This window comes from Schistocerca cancellata, chromosome 5, assembly GCF_023864275.1.
Source record: "Schistocerca cancellata isolate TAMUIC-IGC-003103 chromosome 5, iqSchCanc2.1, whole genome shotgun sequence".
Lineage (NCBI taxonomy): Eukaryota > Metazoa > Arthropoda > Insecta > Orthoptera > Acrididae > Schistocerca > Schistocerca cancellata.
In genome coordinates, this window is record NC_064630.1 from 65574549 (window position 1) to 65596825 (window position 22277).

The 22277-nt window shown below is 37.4% G+C and overlaps 1 protein-coding gene across 1 annotated transcript in view; it reads left to right on the forward strand.

Annotated features, from left to right (window-relative positions):
• LOC126188123 (zinc finger protein 888-like) overlaps positions 1-22277 on the forward strand; it is a 137480-nt gene that overhangs the window by 100644 nt on the left and 14559 nt on the right. Inside the window, exon 5 of the mRNA XM_049929596.1 lies at positions 21615-21736. Coding sequence (XP_049785553.1) covers positions 21615-21736 — 122 coding nt within the window. The remainder of the gene's footprint in view (positions 1-21614; positions 21737-22277) is intronic.

Consider the following 22277-nt stretch of genomic DNA (forward strand, 5'->3'; position numbering starts at 1 on the left):
AACTAAAATAAAATATAGGAATTATAATGTGACTGGGTGGAAAGAGGTACCTTGGCATCAAACAAAAGGAAACAATCTTGATGATTTAACTTATACAAGCATTACACAGTTGCTTTAAGACACGTTTCTGTGCTTAATGTTTCAGTTCCTGATGCTTGTGACATCCTCAAAGGCTATAAAGACTTCATTAGTTGATTATCTAACCTGAAAGAGGTCAGCAAGCAGAACTTTTTGTACAGTCATGCAACGAGCATGTCGTGATGTCATCTGATCTCTGCTGAAGAGTGCAGAGTTGTGTCAGCATGTGTTACGGAGCTTGTACTCCAGAAGAGTTAATATCGTTGGCTTTATGTAGCCCGTAGATGGACAACTTGTTTAGTTTCAGTCTTTTTATGTTAAAAATCTTGAATTTCTATGGCTCCTATGGACCTTGATAAGACCACAGCAACAGAGAATCAAATGAGATTGTTCGTGGTCCCAGTGCATGGTCTGCTACTCCTGATTTATCCATGTTGCCCAGAAAACAATTGTTTTGTGCCCGGTAAGCCAGGTGTTGATGCTTGTTTTAGCAGTTTCTTTATACACTTTACCACATGAGCATGGAATTTTGCACAGTACTGCTGTGGCAAGCAATGGGCACAGGTCTTCCCAGTATTAAAATATTCGTGCACCCTTCTTGTTAGTTTAAACATTGTCAGTACTGTGGCCTTTCAGCACTCTGCTGATTTGATGTATAACTATTTTCACCCGTGGGAAGAAAATTTAATGTTTAGATGGTTTGTTTTTTGGAAGAAGGAAGAAATGGAGCATTATATGCTAAAAGATCCAGAGCTATCATAAAAAAAGAAGCAGCTAACGAGAAAGTTTTCGTACTATTTGTAAAAATAGTCAAAGATCACATCAGCGGAGTGCTAGCAAGACAGCGGTATTGACTCAGTGTTGAAACCAGCAAGGAAGATGCTTGAATATTTGAATAATGTGAAGGAATTATGTCCATCAATTGCCATGGCGTTATTCTAGGGTGTACAGATAGGCCATATAAACTAAAAAACGTGAAAGAGCATTAACAAAAAAGGAGAAAGACTGAAATTACACAAGTTGTGTGTTAAATAAAGCAAACAACACTGACTCTTGTGCAGTACATGTTCCGTAGAATGAGCCTGTGTGACTCCACAGTATTTGACTACATTCAGATGACATCACAACATCACCATTGTGCTGTTAAGTATAAACATTTTGGCTTGCGGAGCATGTCTGAGCTTGAAAATTAATTAATGACATCTTAATAGCCTTTGAGGATTTTTGCGTCATTAGATCAGATGTTAGGCACAGAAAATTGCTTTAGACTGTGGCCCAATGCCCACCAAAATCACCATGTGTTTAAGTACCAGCTGTAAAAGCCTACATTGATTGATAAAAGAAAACATTGGTTAGAAAGAAGATTAAGCACGAACCAAAAGTTAACAAAATCCAAAGCATAATTAAAATTGAAGAGCAGTTATCAGTAGAAAAACAATTTAAGTAATATGTGGTTGCTCAGTGGTAGTAGAAAAATAATTACTTGGTGGAAGGGGGGGGGGGGGGGGGGGACATGAAGATTCTTTACAACAGCAGGAAATACTGAAAAGATTGCAATGTGAGGTAAGCAAAAGGATAAGTAGTAGTCCTCATAATGCCATCAAAAATGTAATAAATGTGTATCTCCAAGTTTTGGGACTACAGATCCATTACATTGGAGACAAGTGTCGACAGGAAAAATACATTTGGAGAGAAAGTTTGAGAAGATGATAAAATTGAGAAGTAACCACATCTCTGTTTGGTATGCACTGCGATGAATGCCACATGCTGTGAACTTGGTATTAGAGACCATCTTATTGTTTACCATCTTCTCAAACCTTTGTTCATTTACCTTTTTCACAAATCCTTTGGTTCAGAAAGGTAATGATATTTTTTCCATGACTTTTTATTGGTATACTATGTGGCAGGCTTTCATATATTTCTTTGTTCATAAATACTCTGAGGTACTAGATAATATACCCTAAAGCGGGGTGACTTTGAACAGCAATTTAGCGTCTTTTTAAAATAAATGCTGCACTCTAGTGTTTAAATATGGAACTAAGGCCAGAGTCGCTAAATATTGCCAGTAATCGATACTTTCAGATGATATGACAGTCAATATGCGATAACATTGTGTAACAATGTCAGAAAATAAAATAATTTTCTGGAAATGTAAGTTCCTTCACAACAACAAAAACATTTGCCTATTATTAGAAGCATTTTTGAGTTTAGAATTTGAAACTAGTTTTTATTGGCAAGGTTAATACTTGAATGAACATTTACAGAAAGCATAAGATGTTAAATTTATTCTTTGGTGACATAAAAAAATAAAATATGAAGGCTTGTCTTTCAAGGGGTAACTTTGAACAGCACTTTCTGTATTCTTTGAGACATCAGCTCCATGGAAAAAATGTTTTAGTGAAGTTTCCTTCAAAGAAAAGTCTAAAATAGTGTTGGACATGTTATCACTGATGATGAAATTACACTTCTGAGGAAATGGCATTCCGAGGTGGAATCAGATGAAGTTTTTTTCGTGAGACCTAATGTTCCCAATGTGTCAGATTTTGAGAAAGATGACATTTGTAGGATTCTACCTGATTCTAAGGTAGATAGAAGGGGAAGGCTTCATTTTGAGTTTAAATTTAATGTCTATGACATCTGCTAGAATGGACACACTTTTGTGGCGACTACCTTTCCTGTAGAGTGTTTACAGATGTAATTCTTTAAAATGTGATACTTCTTTTTTCATTTCTTTTATTAAAGTAATACAGACTGTTTTGAAAATATCTGTTTTTAAATAATTTTCTTATTTCATAACTAGTTCAGCACCCATTTCCGTTTTTAGCAAAATTAAGCCATAATCATATGAACAGTTTCAGGTGATTAAAGAAAACTCATAAAAAATACTAAAATTTTTTCTAAATAAGTTACTTTCAAAACTATATTTATATACAAAATATCATGCTGTTTCATATGATAGGGGTGTCATTTAACAGTAATTGACATGAGTCCCACAGAATAAGAAAATGTTTCCATGTTCAAAGTGAACCCGACTCATGGGGTGAAATTGAACAGTGAAAAATTAAAAAAAAAAAAAAAATAAACTAGGCATGGGGGATAAAAATGTATTACCTGCTTTGTCATATTCAGCAACATCTCTTGCAACTTCTCAAAAAGTTGCATGTCAATATCTTCAGAAGTTTCTGTTTAATTTACAAAAATGAATTTAAAATGTTCAAAGTCACCCCGCTTTAAGGTAGCTATAATTATTATCAAGATATTGCTTGGTATATCTCTTCAATAATATCTTTCTACTTCACAGAATAGGGAACCATAGAGATGCTTGCCTAGGAGATATTTATAAGTAAGGAGAGGTTTGTTGCTTTGTTAGAACTGCAGAGTATAATGTATATCAGTGAAAGAAATGATAACTACTGTAAAAGCTTGCAGATATACACTGTCTGATCAAAAGTATCCAGACGCCCCAGTGTAATGCGGAATTGACCACAAGATGTCACGAGAGGCAGACCCTCCAGGATAAAAGGAGGAGAGGAGAGGAGTGCTGTGTTGTCAGTAGAGGAACAGAACAGCAGGCTGGTTCTGTCAGGAGGTGGTTCTGTCGTGACATCTTGTGGTCAGTTCCGCATTACGTTGGGGCGTCTGGATACTTTTGATCAGACAGACCTAGTAGATAGTGTCGGAAGTTCCATGCGGCTTTTCGTGGATGATGCTGTAGTATACAAAGACGTTGTAGCATTAGAAAATTGCAGCAAAATGCAGGAAGATCTGCAGCAGATAGGCACTTGGTGCAGGGAGTGGCAACTGACCCTTAACATAGACAAATGTAATGTATTGCGAATACATAGAAAGAAGGATCCTTTATTGTATGATTATGTGATAGCGGAACAAACACTGGTAGCAGTTACTTCTGTAAAATATCTGGGAGTATGTGTACGGAACAATTTGAAGTGGAACGATCGTATAAAGTTAATTGTTGGTAAGGTGGGTGCCAGGTTGAGGTTCATTGGGAGAATCCTTGAAAATGTAGTCCATCAACAAAGGAGGTGGCTTACAAAACACTCGTTCGACCTATACTTGAGTATTGCTCATCAGTGTGGGATCCATACCAGGTCGGGTTGACAGAGGAGATAGAGAAGATCCAAAGAAAAGCGGCGTGTTTCGTCACAGGGTTATTTGGTAAGCGTGATAGCGTTACGGAGATGTTTAGCAAACTCAAGTGGCAGACTGCAAGAGAGGCGCTCTGCATCGCGGTGTAGATTGCTGTCCAGGTTTCAAAAGGTGCATTTCTGGATGAGGTATCGAATATATTGCTTCCCCCTACTTATACCTCCAGAGGAGATCACGAATGTAAAATTAGAGAGATTCGAGCATGCACAGAGGCTTTCCGGCAGTCGTTCTTCCCGCGAACCATACGCGACTGGAACAGGAAAGGGAGGTAATGACAGTGGCACGTAAAGTGCCCTCTGCCACACTCTGTTGGGTGGCTTTCGGAGTATAAATGTAGATGTAGATGTAGCTGTAGAGATCTTAGTGACTTTGAACGTGGGCTAGTCATTGGAAACCACCTTAGTAACAAATCTGTCAGGGACACTTCTAAAGCTGCCCAAATTTATGGTTTGAGATGTTATTGTAAAGCGAAAATGAAGAGGAAACCACCACAGCTTAACCAAGTCCAGGCAGACCTTATGTGGCGTGCTGGCGAAACGCCAGAAAAGGCATCAAAAAACCTTGGCCAAAGAATCCAAGACAGGCCAACATATTGTGTGCTTTACTTCGTACTTGAGATGATTCATAGAGACATTGAAATGCAAGATTCTGCATAACTTGAAATTCAGCAAAGCACACATATTATGTCAATTAACTTTCAGTGACTTATTTAGTAAATGTGTGAAAGATAAACATAAATTTTAGAGTAAGGTCCTCCGAACTCTAAAGACTGAAAAGTGAAAGCACAAACAACACATTTCTAAACCACCTCGTGTAACAGAATCACCACCATAATGGCATAAACAGTAATAATCCAAGACAGCTAATGGCTACCTACTATAACCCAAAAAAGAACCACTACAGAAAACTTAAACCATCAGAGTTGATGACATTTTATTTATTGATGTCATAATATAGGCCTAATATTTCTGATATATTTTTCCATTTGTTGGAGATGACATTCTACATTAAGTGTCGGTTTCAAGCTAGACAGCCAGAGATCATTCATAATGTATTGTAAGATAACTTTCAATAAATTTTTATTAAATTTTTAAGTTGTTCAAAAATTGTAGTTTCCAACAAAATAGTAATTTCAGAATGTAGATTTTGAGGTCCCTGTTGTTATCTTTCTCATCCTCAGGATGCTGCAAACTTCTTTTTTATACTAAACTACAAATTTCTCACAGACCATGTTTTGTGTATGGGAATGTTGACAGGTTCCTGGGGCACTCAGAATGGTTGCACAGAGATCGTGCACATACAGATTTGAAAAGATCAGCTGTCTTCGGCTGATGTCAGTCATTGGCAGAATGCCACTGTAATCACACCCTAAAAAAATACTAAATGCCAAAAGGTACGATACATCTTACAGCACTGTGTACTATGAATTGTAGAGGAGGCCAGAGTCAGTGATCTGTATGATGGTGCACCCTCTCATAAAGCAGCATTTGTGAAACAATGGTTTGCGGACAGTAACATTCCTGCAATGGATTTTTCTGCCCAGAGTCTTGACCTGAACCCGATGAAACGCCTTTGAGACGAATTAGAACATCATCTTTGCTCCAGACCCCAATGTCTAACATCAATACATTCTCTAGTTTTGGCTCTTGAGAAAGAATGGGTAACCATTCATCCACAGACATATGGACATGTCATTGATAGTGTCCCAAGCAGGCTTCAAGCCATCATAATCGAGAAGGGTCGACACACCCCATATTATTGTCCTTTAATAGGTGTGTGGATATTTTTGATCAGATGACGTATGAATATAAATTAGATAAAATAGGATATAAATTAGATAAAATACCCCACATGGAGAAAAAAAGGAGGAAATTTTGAAATCTCTCTCTCTCTCTCTCTCTCTCTCTCTCTCTCTCTCTCTCTCTCTCTCTCTCTCACACACTCACACCCGCACTCTTGGCCAGACTCAAAAGTAACATCATATGTACCCCAGTGGAATGTTACGCATATTGTATTGCTTTTTATAGTAAGTATAAATGACCAATATTTGAGACTGCATAAGAAGATCCCTGACAGTTGCAGTGGGCTGCACTGGGCCATTTCACAGGCATACCTAAAAAAATCACATAACATGAATTTGTAAACATGTCTCTGACAACATCTGTGTTTTGTTTCGCCTGCAGTCATTCGAGCTTCGCAGTTGAAACCTGGTAACAGCGGTGTTAGCTATCAGGGATCTTCTTATGCTGCCTTGACTTCAGAGGATCAACAGTCGATGCAGGGATTGGCAATTGACCCTGGACAAAAGCAAATGTAACATATTGCGCATAAACAGGCAAATAGACCCAGTGTATGTAAGAATATTAATGAGCAGTTTCAAGCGGAATATCCTGGTAAAACTACAAAAGCTGGTGAAGTGGATGCCAGATTGAGCTTCATTGGAGGAATCCTCAGCAACTGTAATCCAGCAACGGAATGGGTAACTTACAGTGCCCTCATCTGAATGATACTTGAATATTTCTCATTGGTTCGGGATCAGAACAACATAAGGTTGATAAGGAAAAGTGAAGCATGTTTCATTACAAGTTCATTAAGGGAGCATAAATGCATCACATATATCCTCAACCATCTCCAGTGGCAGACGATATAAGAGAGACTTTTGCATCGTGGTGTGGTTTACTGTTGAAATTCTGAGAACATAAAATGCTAGAGGAGTCAACAAATATATTGCTTCCTCTTATGTATCTCTCACGAAAAGAATGTAAAGTTTGAGTAATTTGAGCTCACAAGGAGGTTTACCAACAATCGTTCTTCCTCAGACCATTCGTGACTGGAACAGGAAAGGTAGAATGTCACAGGGGTTCACAAAATACCCTCTGCCACACCCTGAAAAGTGGCTTACAGATTATAGGTATAGATTTAAAGTATAATTCAGAGTTCGGTTATATCAGCAGATGTAAATAATAATTATTATAATAGTAGTAACTTGGGAAGAAGATGGGAGCAAAAATAGATAACTTTTCGAGGAAAAAGCTGCTGTACATAAGGACCCAGGTGCATGATGAGAGCCAAGTACCCAGATGACGTCAGGAACCCAGGTGACTGCTGTTAAAGTTTATAGCATGCTTAGCAATTGAATACTAATTGTAGCAACTGTTAATTCCAAGAGCTCAGAAGCAAAAAAGAGAGAGGGTGCTTTTACCAAACTTAACAGTTTACAATACTTGTCTCAAATCTTGAACCCTTTCAGACCTAAATTTTTCCTGCAGAAAGGAAATTTTTTCTTTATGTGGTAATGCTCTTAGGTGCTTTTTAGTTAGTTTAGATGCAAGATTTATACTAAAATATATGCTTGTGAAAAACATATTTTGTGCACTTGGCTTCACGTTGTGGACTAAAATAAGTAGTAGCGAAATATTCTCTGTTGTAACAAACAGTAAAATGATCATTCAGTAATTACCATGCACAATAACAACATTCAGTCGTACAGTGGAAAATAGCGAACCAACCACATCTGTGTATTCTGGCGGTCACGAACTGCTGCGCACTGCTCAATTGACTTGCTGGTATTTTCATAGTAGTACACAACAGTTGGCAATACTTGCACATGATGAACATTCACAAATGTGTACCTCAGGTTTTCAGTGGTAAAAAATTCTTCTGTTTTAGCTGAAATACACTAAAAGTTACTGTACATAATTGTAGCTAGAGGGTCTGAAAGGGTTAAAAGATTAGTTGATAGTTTGCCCACACCTCTTCTCAGAAGTCAATTATGATAAATGTTTTACCAGCAGTGGGGCTGCAGTATATTGTACTAATGATGTGGTTATTGCTCATTTTTACTCTGGAAGACACTAAAGAGCAAGTGAAGTGTCAGTAGAGCTCACACAAGGCCTACAGTGAAATTATGCAGTGAGTTATTAATTTAGGATAAAAGTCAAGGGACTGTGGCACCCTCCTGAACAGCTATGTGTGTTAGAATGCCACTTTGGAGCCAGCCCCAGATTAATAACTAGGGACACTGTGTCAGCCAGCCTGGGTGTGGGTTTTAAGCAGTTTCCCGCATCTGACTAGGTGAATACCAGCTGGTACTTACATCTCGCCTCAGTTACATAATTTACAAATATTTGTAAAAAAAATTCTCAAGATTCCAAATGAGATAATACCAGACGCAGATAGATGGGATACACGAATTCCATCATTTGGGGAAGGTGTGGTGACTGGAAGGGCAGCTGACCACCCTTTACCACAAACATTACCAAACCCAGGTTAACATGCCAACCCTGTGAAGGTATGGGATAAGGCCAGGAGATAGACAAGAAGGACAATTGGCAGTGTCAATCTCATTTCAGAGGATAACATATGAAAGGCACATCTATAATGATTTCCAGAACGAAATTTTGACTCTGCAGCGGAGTGTGCGCTGATATGAAACTTCCTGGCAGGTTAAAACTGCGTACCTGACCGAGACTCAAATTCGGGACATTTGCGTTTTGGGGACAAGTGCTCTAAACTGAGCTATCTGAGCTTTGTTCCAAACTTCTCAGAAGCTCTATTTGCAGGAGAGCTTCTGCGAAGTTTGGAAGGTCGGAGACGAGGTACAGGTGGAAGTAAAGCTGTGCAGACGGGTCATAATTCGTGATTCGGTAGCTCAGTTATTGTACTTGCCTGCAAAAGGCAAATTGTCCAGAGTTTGAGTCTCGATCCGGCACACAGTTTTAATCTGCCAGGAAGTTTCATCCATAATGATGTAGTTGATGATTTTAGTCCGAAGAGGTATAGTATAATAAAAAGAAGGCTTAATCGTGTACTTTCAGGTGTTCAGTTGAGTGGAATTAAACAAAAAGTTAGGAGCAATAGCCAGCCGAGGACTTTATGATTAGGAAAATCTACTGAAATCGGTAAAATGACTCTAAAATATGAAGGTACTAAGGAAGAGATTATTTTATATGATAAGAATATCTGCATCAGTACGATTCTAATTATGAGTTAACTTATACTGTAAGGTGGTGATGTATCTATTACCAGAACAAATGAGGAACTTGTTGGAACAAACAAAGGTAAGAGCTAAAGGGATCAGCCAAGGAAAGTGCTAACCCACAAGAACACAGTTTTGAGTTACTGCATGTTATATATTTGGTTAAATCGTACTTTTAGTGCAAGTTGCTAAACTTTATTTTAGCTGTGTAATGTGCCATATGGATAAAAAATTGTTAATAAGCCCTGGAAAATTGTTTACTTGCCCTAACTATTGTGAATTAAATTTGTCTTCATCAAAAAGTAAGTGAAAAACTTGTGCAGTAAACATGTGAGTTTTCCTGTCTTACATCAGAGAGTAGTATACTAGGGATGCTGAACATTTGGGGGAGGCTATTTCAATAATATTGAGAAAAGTTACAACATCTACATCTTGCTCAAACAAAAAGCAGGCCAACAGGAAATTTTTGGTGTTGGTAGCAGTTAATGCAGGTCAGTAGAAATTCTGTGCATTTTAGTCAGCTCCAGCTGTCAATTTTGTGAAACTTCGTCCTCAGAGTTTTAGCTCATCTCAAGAGCAGCCCTCTTATGTAAAGGGCCTCTTTCTTCTCATCCTCACTACTCAGTGTGGCAAGCATACCACAAGTCTTGCAAAATATCTGGCTCTGACAGTTTAAATCCAATATTATACAACTGACCGAATATCTGCCTTTATATGTCTTCTGTGATAGGTTGAATATTTGTTCCTTTGTGGCAATTTAGAAATTAACTTTGTTTATGATAGAAGTGTGATTGCTTTGTTTATGATAAGATGTGATTGCTGCTATCCCAGTACTCTTCATACCTGTATTCTTCAAAGTGTACATTTCACATGCAAATTGATGGCTGCTCCCACATGAACATCATCTTCTCAAATTCTGCTGTGTGAGCAATTCTTTCTCAATACTCTTGGCCAACTGTTTTTGCTTGAACCACTCACTTTCTTGTAAGAAATTTGTATCCCTTGTGATAAATTTCTTCCAGTTGCAAAATATTTGTTGGGACATTTCTTTGCCTTTCTTGGCTGTTCATCCTGCTACAGTATACATTAAATGGATGTTTGCAATTTTCTGTGGCAATAATGCAACAATCGATCATGTTCTGTAAACAGTAATATACGCTTCTGTAGATACAACACTGATGACTTTGTCATACTTTTTAAGGCAGGATCAACAACATTGATGTGGTGGCAGGTGCTCGTTTGTTATGAAACATAAACAGCTTACAAACATATCTTCATTTAAGAGCTTGTGTTGTATTAAACATTTGTTTTCAACTACTAGGTCTTTACCTCAGAATCCACAATATAGGGTTTTCCACCACGTAGAGTAGGCTGTTAGTGTGCTGCCCTGTAGCGCACAGGTGTGGGGAGCACCCATCAGTTCGCATGTTGGCAGGTGCAGCCAGAATAGGCTACCCGTCAGGTAGCGTTGTTGCACGTGTTCCGTGTGTACACTAACCACTTGGTTACCCAAGCCCGTGGGCATCTGGCCATGACAATACAGTCACTTACACAACAGCACTGGTACCTGACTGCCCGCACATCACCTATGTGTCCACCCCTGCACCGCTGTTTGCAGATAGGCACTCAAGCTTGAACAATCTGAATAAAGTTTTGGGACACCCTGCGTACAAGGAGGGGCCTTAAAATAACTAGAATTCAGTTTCTGTGGGTGGAAAGGCATTAATGACAAGTTCTGCTGCTAAACATCTCTACTACATATTGCTTTGATTCTGAAAACACTTCTCTGTTGAATCCTTTTAGTTTACAGAATAAGAAAAATTAGAGTGGGACAGATCTAATGAATAAGTTGGGTGAAAATCATTGTTATTTTATTTCGCATGTAAACTGCCAGACAATAATCCCTAAGTTACCTGACTACTATTATGATGGATGAGCCAATACTTTGACACCACCTATGCAAACCATTCTTACTGAAAAGCACCAAAAGCCCCACATTCTTGTTCTATCACTTGAAGGTAGAATGCCAGTTTCCTGTGATAGCTTGGGGAACAAATTCATCACCGTAAGATAGAAGAAACAAATCGGCACTATATTCGTAAACAATTTAGCTCCAAATATCTGAACAATTGAGTTGCCGATAGTCACACATAAATGAATGTAAATGTGTGTGTGTTTTCTATAGCTAGTTACAGGATTTTTCCAAAAGGAAGCAAGCAAGTCTTCATTCTTTTTTGTTTGCTTTTTGAGGATTCAATGTGTGTGGTGTTTGGTGAGTGGTCTCCTTTACTCCTAAATTATTTACTTTCCACCTAAACTATTCTTGGCATTTTTATACTGTCTTCACATTGTTTTCAACCAATGTATTTTGCATTCTTCAGTTGTGGTGATGAAGCAACTTTTGACTGGCCTGCATGGTTGTTGCTCGGTTTCTTTACCATACTCATAATATAATCCCTTCACATCAGTAATAATTTTTGACAAAAACTTGTTTTGTTTCCTTTGCATTTACAAAATCACTTTTCATATTTGTAACAGTGCTTACAAAAACAGACAGTTCAACAGCTGTAATGACTTTTGACAAAAACTTGTTTTGATGTGCTCCTGATTACAAACCAGTGTGCATATATGTAACAGTGGTTATGAAAACAAACACTTTGCCGAATTGACATTTCCGCATGTTATGTTTGCTTAACAAACTGAAAAAAGTGTTTAGTAGAGGTACCAATAATCTGCCAGTATCACCCCTCCACCCACGGAAAAAGAATTGCACCTTATTTTGGGCTTCCCCTCTAATACAAAAAGTAGTAAAGTTATATAGTTTGGACCCAAATGATCATTACATTGAACAGCTCTTTGAATAGTATCCCATATTTGATGGCTTTAAAGAAAATATGCTAGTATTCCTGACAATGAGCAATTAACCAATGGAGTGTGTGTTAATATTTATCGTGCATTTGAAGAAAGAATCAACAAGATTAATTAAAAGTAGACTGGGGAGTCACATATAAGGATTCAATACTTTACATTTCATTTTGAATATATTTCAGTGTTTTATTTGAGATGGTAATGATCAAGGGTGCTTGGACCTAATCACGGGTTATTTCCCACATAGACACTGGACAATGGTAATAGAGGGTGTACATCATCTACTCATATTCTTATGTAATATGCCTTGATGAATTATGTAGACTTATGTACGTTTGTTACCATCAAAAGTTTCCTCCAGGGACTGTCATCTATGGAAACTGGCCCAATCACAGTGGGGTAGTCAATGCAAAACTCTATCAATCTCTGCAATAGCACTGTGCTATTCTTCAGTAGGGTATGCATGTCCTGTTTGATATAATTCCGCACATTCCAAACAGGAGGACATAGCTCTTAGTTGTAACAGGTTGCTTGAAATCCACTGCAGTCGAATGGCTTTACCTTCTCATAGAAATAGCACTGCCTCCTGTTTGAAGAGAATTAGCTGCAAATGAGGAATGAAAGAAAATGGAGCAGGAGAGAAACATCATCTGCCTGGGCATGAATTGCACCTGCAACAGTTGAAATCAAGGAGGAGTTTCCTTAGAGTATCGATGGCACTTAGTACCACTGCTGAAGTTAGGTTGCAGCTGTGGAGGGCCATGACCTACCTTCCCCCTGGCTGGCTGGAAAAGAGTTTCAGAAACTCTTATCTCCTGGATGTCTTGGAAGTCCCTGAGTAGACTAAGATCTATAGTTTGCAGATCAAAGGTTAATTTGGCAAAGTGGGAGTGTATGGACTGTTTTGACGAACGTGGCATTCAGTGTGACTGGAGAAGAGCAGACTGGTCACCATATGTTTCAGTGCTGATTGTGTGCAGCCTCCTGCACAGTAGGTGGGCAAAATAATATAATCATAACTGTATATGATAAATATGTTTCTGATACAAGAATAACTATCCAGTATATTATCCAGGATCTCAACTCTCCTCCTCCATCTTCGTCTGTTCTTCCTTTCCACAGATCTCCTTGTCCTCCTTCATCTTGTCTTCCTTTCCATGTGCCATTCTAAGCTGGGTCAGTTTGAAAAATTTTGGCACACAAGCGACCTATCAGTCCCTCTCCCCCCATACACTTTAACCCATGTCAGTTGCAGATGAGGAAAGAAAAAAGTGGAGCAGAAGAGAATGCATCCTTTGTGTGGGCGTGAACTATACCCACAACAATTGAGATAAAGGAGAAGTTTCCTGAGAACATCGATGGCACTTAGAACCATTGTATACAAACCTTGCACTTGGGTTCCCATGGTACCCATGTAAGCTTGGCACCTGAATTGTGATATGTCGTGTATAGAAATCTTATACTTGTGATGCCTGTGGCACTCCTCCCAGCTTGGCGCCCTAAATGGCAGCTTGTGCTGCTTGTGCCTTAAACCAACTCTGCTTCTAAGCCTGTTTTCATAAGCCTCATCTTCTTTTAAAATATGTGACCTGTCAAATTTTTTTCCTTGTTTGTATTACAGTCAGTAATTGTCTCTACTCTTCCACTCTTCTCAGATTCTAATTTTTCACCCAGTGCATCCAATTTATTTTTTCTATGCTCTGCTATATCCTCATCTCAAATGCCTCCAGCCTCTGCACAAGTATCTTCCTCATTGTCCATGTTTGAGCACCATACAGAAGGACACTCCACATAAAAGTGTATCAGTCTTTTCTTTAAAACTTTGTCCATATTACTGCAGAAGACTCTTCTTTTTGTAGAAAATTCCTTTTTGACATTGGTATTGCAGAAGCAACAAAAAAGCATGCCAAATTTAAAAGAACGCAAAATCTCCCAGATTGGCAAAGTATTGCAGAAGTTCGAAATATAGCATGTGCTTCAATGTGAGATGCTGCTAATAATTTCCACAATGAAACTGTGTCTCGGAATTTGGCAGAAAACCCAAAGAGATTCTGTTCATATGTAAAGCACACCAGTGGCCAGATGCAATCAATACCTTCACTGTGCGATAACAACGGTGAAGTCACTGATGACAGTGCCACTAAAGCAGAGTTATTAAACATGGTTTTCCAAAACCCCTTCACCAAAGAAGACTAAGTAAATATTCCTGAATCCAATCAAGAACAATTGCCAAGATGAGAAACGTAGAAGTAGATATCCTCGTTGTAGCAAAGCAGCTTAAATCACTTAATAAAGGCAAGGCCTCTGGTCCAGATTGTATACCAGTCATGTTCCTTTCAGAGTATGCTGATACAATTGCTCCATATTTAGCAATTGTATACAAGTGCTCACTCACAGAAAGATCTGTACCTAAAGGCTGGAAAATTACTCAAGTCTCACTAATACTCGAAAAGGGAAGTGGGAGTAATCTGCTGAATTACAGACCCATATCACTAACATAAATTTGCAGTAGGGTTTTGTAATGTTTACTGTATTCGAACATTATGAAGTACCTCGAAGAAAACGATTTATTGACACATAGTCAGCATGGATTCAGAAAATATCGTTATTGCGAAACACAACTAGCTCTTTATATTCATGAAGTAATAAGTGCTATCGACAGAGGATGTCAAATTGATTCCATATTTTTAAATTTCCAGAAGGCTTTCAACACCGTTCCTGCAAGCGTCTTCTAACCAAACTGAGTGCCTGTGGGCACTTCAGATGTGTGATTGGATTCATGATTTCCTGTCAGAAACGCCACATTTCGTATTAATAGATAGAAAGTCATTGAGTAAAACAGAAGTAATTTCCAGCGTTCCCCAAGGAAGTGTTATAGGCCTTCTATTGTTCCTAATCTATATTAATGACATAGGAGACAATCTGAGTAGCCCTCTTAGATTATTTGCAGATGATGCTGTCATTTGCCATCTTGTTAAGTCATCATATAACCAAAACAAATTGCAAAATGATTTAGATAAGATATCTGTATTGTGCAAAAAGTGGCAGTTGATCCTGAATAAAAGAAAAGTGTGAAGTTATCCACATGAGTACTAAAAGAAATCTGCTAAATTTCGATTACGCGATAAGTCACACAAATCTGAAGACTGTAAATTCAACTAAGTACTTAGGGATTACAATTACAAATAACCTAAATTGAAACGATCACATAGATAATGTTGTGGGTAGAGCAAACCAAAGACTGCAATTCATTGGCAGAACACTTAGAAGGTGCAACAGATCTACTAGAGACTGCTTACACTACATTTGTCTACCCTATTCTGGAGTATTGCTGTGCGGCGTGGGATCCGCATCACGTGGGACTGACGGATGACATCAAAAAAGTTCAGTGAAGGGTGGCTCATTTTGTATTATTGCAAAATAGGAGAGAGAGTGCCACAAACATGATACGTGAAATGGAGTGGCAATCATTAAAATAAAGTCATTTTTTGTTGCGCTGGATCTTCTCATGAAATTTCCATCCCCAGTTTTCTCCTCCAATTGCGAAAACATTCTGTTGGCACCTACCTACATAGGGAAAAATGATCATCATGATAAAATAAGAGAAATCAGGGCTCGCACAGAAAAATTTAAGTCCTCGTTCTTCCCGCACACCATTAGATAGTGGAATAGTAGAGAGACAGCTTGAAGGTGGTTCATTGAACCCTCTGCCAGGCACTTAATTCTGAATAGCAGAGTAATCACGTAGATGTAGATATAAATTCTTGTTTTAATTTCTGAGCTTTGGTTCCAGTAGCTTTCTGTTCTGGTTTCTATATATTTAAATCTTGCTACATGTTCTAACTTTTCTGCGTCCAGCATTATCTTTATCCTCCACTTTTTACCCTGTTGTCTCATAGTGGTTAGTGCTCATTTATATTCTCTAAGTGCAAATTGAAAATGTAAGGAGACAGGCAACAGCCTTGTCTTCTTTCTTTCCTTAAGTTGGTGCAGTTAGTACTTTCTTCTCTCACTCTCACTGCCACTTACTGATTTAAATATATACATAAATAAAAACTGAATGATCAAAAGTCATGTAAAAGATTGTCTCATTCGAAGATGTGCCATATATGACATCCAAAAGTTGCAGTGGTGTATGGTGAGAATTCAGACACAATATCTGAGGAGTCTGTTAAAGACTGGTACGGGCATATAGTATGGTCCAGTGAATGCAAATTTCAGTTATATGAAGCTTATGGATTTATAAGACTGTGGGATTTTCCCCATGGACCAGTTGATCCTGCATGGCAAGAAATTTGTGCTCAGACAGGCAGTGGCCAATTTGAGGTCTGGGCTGTGCTCACATGGTTGTAGTTAGGACCTATTGTCCGGCTGTAGGGAACAATGACAGGTGCATGTCATTCGAGAATTCTTGTAACCATCAATATTCTTTTCTGGTATTAGAGTACCGTGATGGAGATGCCACATTTTACAGGACAGTGCAACATGTCACCATTCCTTGGTTGCGTGCAGGTGGCTTGATGAATGCCCCAGTGATTTCATAACCATGGCTTGCCTCCCCCACCCTTCCTCCCTCAGCCCAGATCACCTAATCATAAGTCACTTGTGCATACAGGAGCTATTGATGCCCATGTATGCTTGATGAACCCAGCACTGGTAACATGAGAACCAAATGATTGTGGGTAACATTGTAAGATACACGGATCAGTGTCTCTCCAGAATGATTTCCAACACCTCGTATAGTCATGGCCCCAATGCGTTACTGCAGTTTTGAGGGTTTGAGGAGTATAACTTTTGTCGTAAATTGTCCCTGTATAGCTCAGCCGGTTAACACATTGCCAAAAAAAAAAAAAAAAAAAGGCAAGGTTCTGGTTTAAGTTTTAATCTACCAGTAATTTTGAAAATAGCACACACTCCCCTGTGGAGTGAAAGATTGATCCTGGAAACAACTCTTGAGGTTGTGGTTAAATCATTTCTCCACAATATTCTTTCTTACTTGAGAGCTAGTCCAACAAGGGACATAGGAGAATTTCTATGTAGTTTGGAAAGTAGGCACTGGGAGAATTGAATCTGTGAGAGCAGAGCCACCACACAGCCTTTAATGGCTGGTTTGTTGTTTTAAAATAATGTTTCCTGTGAAAAGCCATGTATTTGTTCAAATCCCAGTGCGGCACACAGGTTTTTCACAGGATGTTTCAAACAGTGCACTTTCTACTGCACTGTGAAGGTTCAGTTCTATAATAAGAAGTATTTTATGAAAAATAATGCAGTGGTAACAAAGCAACATATCCATCAAGTTTATGTCTCCAAGCTGTTGTACATAAAAGTGAGTGTAACTTAAGAGGGCTTTGCTCATTACATTTAGTGCATGTACAAAAAATACTGTTAAACACAATTATGAGTAATGATTCCTTCAAGAGTTTTACATAAAATTTAAGGAAGAATTTCTTGAAGAAGTTGGTTGAGCAAGCATTGTAGATGAAAACTTTAGGTCTCTCACTAGCATTCCACAATATTTGATTCTGTTTCTCACTTACGTCAAATAAAAGTGAATTCAGACAGAATGTGAGGAAAAAGCATAATAACATATAGGATTAATGAACTGTGTGCCCTCCATCTAATTCAGAGAATTTGCTGTAGTCAAAAACTTCACTTCAAACAATACTGTAAAATCGTGAGTTCTTTTGTTGAAAAACATTCAGTTTGCCCAGAACACAGACGCTAAAAATAAAAGACATTGTATGAGACGTTATTTCACTTGAAACAAAACTGTTGAGCAGATTAATATTGAATTGACTGAAACTAGTTTTAAGCAAATGAAAACAGCTTAAAAATTGTTGACTATCAAAACTTGTATAGAATGCTTGAAGTTTCTTAGAATCGGATGTGTATGCATGAGAGGTTGTCGTGCAAGCCCTACGCACTTAAAAAGGAATACCTGTTTCAGAGACACAACAAATTGACTAAAAAAGACATTAAATCATTGGAAACCAGCAATTATTCCATATTTGACAAGATACATAGAAAAATACAGATATGTTGTGATGATTTAACAAACCCCACCTGCTCCTTTAAATCCACAGACTGACAATGACTCATGATGCAACTTCCAAATGGTCAAAATAGGTTGCAAAATGGAGAGTAGAGTGGAAAACTTCAATTACAGACCTAATTCAGTTGTTCTGGTCCTTTCAGTCATTTTGTGAGTGAAGCCTATGATTAAATGCTTACCCACTTCTCACATAATTACTTGTTAACATCTCTGTTCTGTGTAAAGACAGGATTGTCTACAGAGAGCCTGTAATACATCTCTCAATTGAAATTTAAGTAGATTTAAAAAAGATTTAAAAAAGAATTCTTTCCACTAGCTCTAAACAAGAATTCTATGCTGTTTTCTGTAATCTTTTGAACTCAGCCATACTAGACATAATCCAGGTTCTGTAATTTTGTTGTCTGCAAATGGTTTAATTCCTGGGCTAATGTTAGACAGGAATGGTCTTGCAAACGTTATATGTAGATAAAGGTCATAGCCAAACAAAAGTGGTCACAAGAAACACTTCACCTTAGGTAGAGAAAAGGAGAATTGAGAAGAGTCAGTCAGCATTAGCGTATAGCTGGATGTTTATGATACCATCTGGGCATCTGTGTATTTCAATTGCAATGTCACAGGAGTGGTAGATGATGCATTGCTTTCATGTTCATTTAACAAGTTCTGATCTCTGGCAGAGGAAAATATTCTGAATCACAACTGTGTTTCGAGTAGGAGAGAATCGTCTGTGTACCCTGGGCCTAAATTTACAGAAATTGTTGTGATAACTGAATTGTATTGAAAATCTCCAAGTGATTAACAAGCAGAAATAGTGTTAACAATTCGATAATTTAACAGGAAAATAAGATTCAGTGTGCTGTTCACTTACACAGTGTTAATTTGCAGGCAGTAAGTGTAGTCTAGCTTAAGAAATGCAAATATAATTTGCATTATCCACTGTGTAAATATATTACTTTTGGATGTTTCCTCCAGATGTAACTCTTGGACACTGGATGATTACAAAGTCAGCTACTTAAATACAGTTCTCCATTGAAGGGGTCAGTAAAAGAAAGTGCTTATCCGCCAAGAAGATGTGCTGTAATTATAAAACTAATTCACATCATAGTGAGAGATTGCTATTATGATCCACTGAACATGCAAATAACTAACCAACCAACCTTACTGTAGTAAGGATTAGTCTGAGCATGTTATCTGCTGTGTTTTTGAATGGTTCACATGCTGGTAACATGTAGTTCCATATGTGCTGCTAGAAAATGCTATCTACTGTATACAGTATTTTGTTTTATTGTATTTATATTTTTGTTTTTAAATTTAACCAAATGTGTAACTTGCAGTAAGGCTAAATGTTCTCTTGTGAGTTATCTTTTCTTCCACTGACCCTTTCAGTTTATACAAGAGTGTTAAAGAATCCTTGACATTCCATTCTTTCCCAGTGGTAATATCTGTTTTGTTTTTACTTTCATTGAGCAATACATAAGTTATAACAATTATGGAAATTCCTGGATGGAACAGTGCATAAAATAAGGTAGAGGCAACCACTCATCCATAGTAGACTGATGTGTAGAGCATAGAGGCATGTAACAGAAAACAGTATTCACATTAGCTTTGTAGCTCTTTCTTTTTTTCTATTTAAAGAATATGCATTTGTGAAAACAACCACATGGACACCCAAATGTACACTCCTGGAGGCCGGATGTGTGTGTGTGGATGTGTGTACTTTTACAAGAGAAAGAGAGACAGTGTGTGAAAACTGTTATAAATACTGTTTTCTGTTATGTGTTTCAATGCTCCATGCAGAAGTCAGCTGTGAATTTAACACATCATGTGGCATGGTGACAAATTGATTTTGAGAAGAATAAATGTAGAATATGGCAGCTTGGTGCAAAGAACAGTTGACAGTTTTCATTGAACAATATAAACTCAAACTGTGTCTTTTTGACATCAGAAGTAAAGATTATCAAGACAGGAACAAATATGATACAGCTTTAAATGAAGTATGCTGTATATTAAAAGAGTGCATGCCACAGATAACAGTGGACAAAATGAAAATGAAAATAAAATCTTCGCATTCAGAGTACTGTTGAAAAAGACATGCCATTGAGACCTCGAAAAGAAGTGGTGCATAGAGTGAGTGCATAGAGTGAGTGTATGTGCTGAAAGTATAGTTCATTTTATTTATATATTGATTCACCAGTGGTATGTAAGTAATCTGTACCAGTAATTTACAATCAAGACTTATGAGGTACTGAACGCAGTAATGTTACTGAACACAGTAATGTTCTCATCTGTCAGTAACTGCATTTTTTGGAATTATTACATGTTTCATGAAGTCTGAGGATATTTTGCCCATCTCATACATATTGCATACCAAGTGGAATAGTTTTGCCATTGATATTAATCATTATGAAAAATGTTATTTAATCCAAATGTCTTCTTTCAGCTTGTGTCTTTCAGTGCTCTGTCACATTCTTTTCGCAATATCATAGCTCCCATCTCATCTTCAATTTCTCTTCCCTTTGTGTAATATTGTCTTCAATACCATTTGCCTTGTGTGGCTCTTCGACCTCTCAGGTGTCCATTCTTTGCTTGCCATCTGAGTTCGTAATGTTCATACACCTGCTTCTCTTTTCCTGAAACATCTCTACAATTTTCCTATAGGCCACATATATCCTTCCATTGTCCTGCATGCTTCTACAGCCTCTTATTTCTCCTCCAACTGTTTCTGAATTGCCGTTTTGCACTTTTTGCCAGACTTATTCATTAGATATGTGTATTCTATTACATGTACTTAATTTGCTGCATTCTTACATTTTCTCCTTAATCACTTAAATTCTTTTTTATTCTCAGTAGAATTTAATAACGGTCATTTTATTTTGTGTCCTCTGCATTGTTGTTCATGATGATTATTTAAACTGTTAATGCTTAACTGGGTTTTAGAAAATCAGTTACATGATGTGTATTTAAGCCTTCCGAGGAAAACTCACTGTGGCATTAATATAAAGACTGAATTTCAAGCTATCTGATGCAAGCTTTGTTTTTAAAGGAACTACAAGATGGGCAACATGACACAGAGAGACATTTTCAAGTTTTATGTCCTTACTTCACTGTTCATATCTCTTTTTTTATATTAACTTCAAGAAGTATTATATATATAAAAGCTCCATTCCATTTGTTTGTATATATGTATGTGTGTGTGTGTGTGTTGTCAAAACTTTAACTTTTGATGAACATAATATTAATCTACTGACACTTTTTACTTCCATGTTGTTGTTTTTTTTTAATGTTTGTGATGTTGTGTACTTTTTAATATGTCATAATGCTTTGTTTTGTGGCCTTAATTGTAGAATATGGCATGTTAACTGATAGGTAAGGTAATATTTGAATTTGGGACAAAGTTCTGATAGAATCAATAGTATAAAAGCCCTGTTAATTCAAAAGTAATATTAATATTACAAAGTGTCATTTCTTTTTCAGAATCAGCAAAATCCATCTAAGAGCCTTTTATCGGATCAAGTGGGTCTTCCTCCGGATCTCTCAGAATTTCTTACTGTAAAGAAAACTACTACAGGGAAACAGTCTCCTGCATCTGTAAATGAGTAAGCACACAGAAATGAAAAAGTATATTATTGTAGTAGATATACCTTTATTAATGAAGACAATTCAGCCCATTCATAAGAGACTTCACATGTGTATTGCAGTTGTTGAAGGCATTATAATATTTTATTTTAAAAAAGGAGACTGAGAATTTTGTTACATTTCAGACAAATACTTCAGTTATAGAAAACACACACACACTTTTCTATTAGGTAATAGCTGAATCTCATGGGAGTTTTGGACATTATATCCATATATGATAAACCCTTTTTTATGTGATTGTGTTGTAAACTAGAAAGTTGGTGAAACACACATTGGAATGAAAAATAGTTCACTTTTTCAATACGAACAAAGGTTTTACTTAAATATAAACATGGAAACTTAGGTAGGAATTGTGTGTCCATAGTCTTCTACAGTATTTTCTTTATTTCTTCAGTTCAAAACATTTAATATCGTTTTTCTCCATTAAACTGCCCTGTATACATCTTGGTGTAGTGCCCAACAGTAGTCTTCCAATCGTGTTTGTATTCTAGGAGCTTTGAT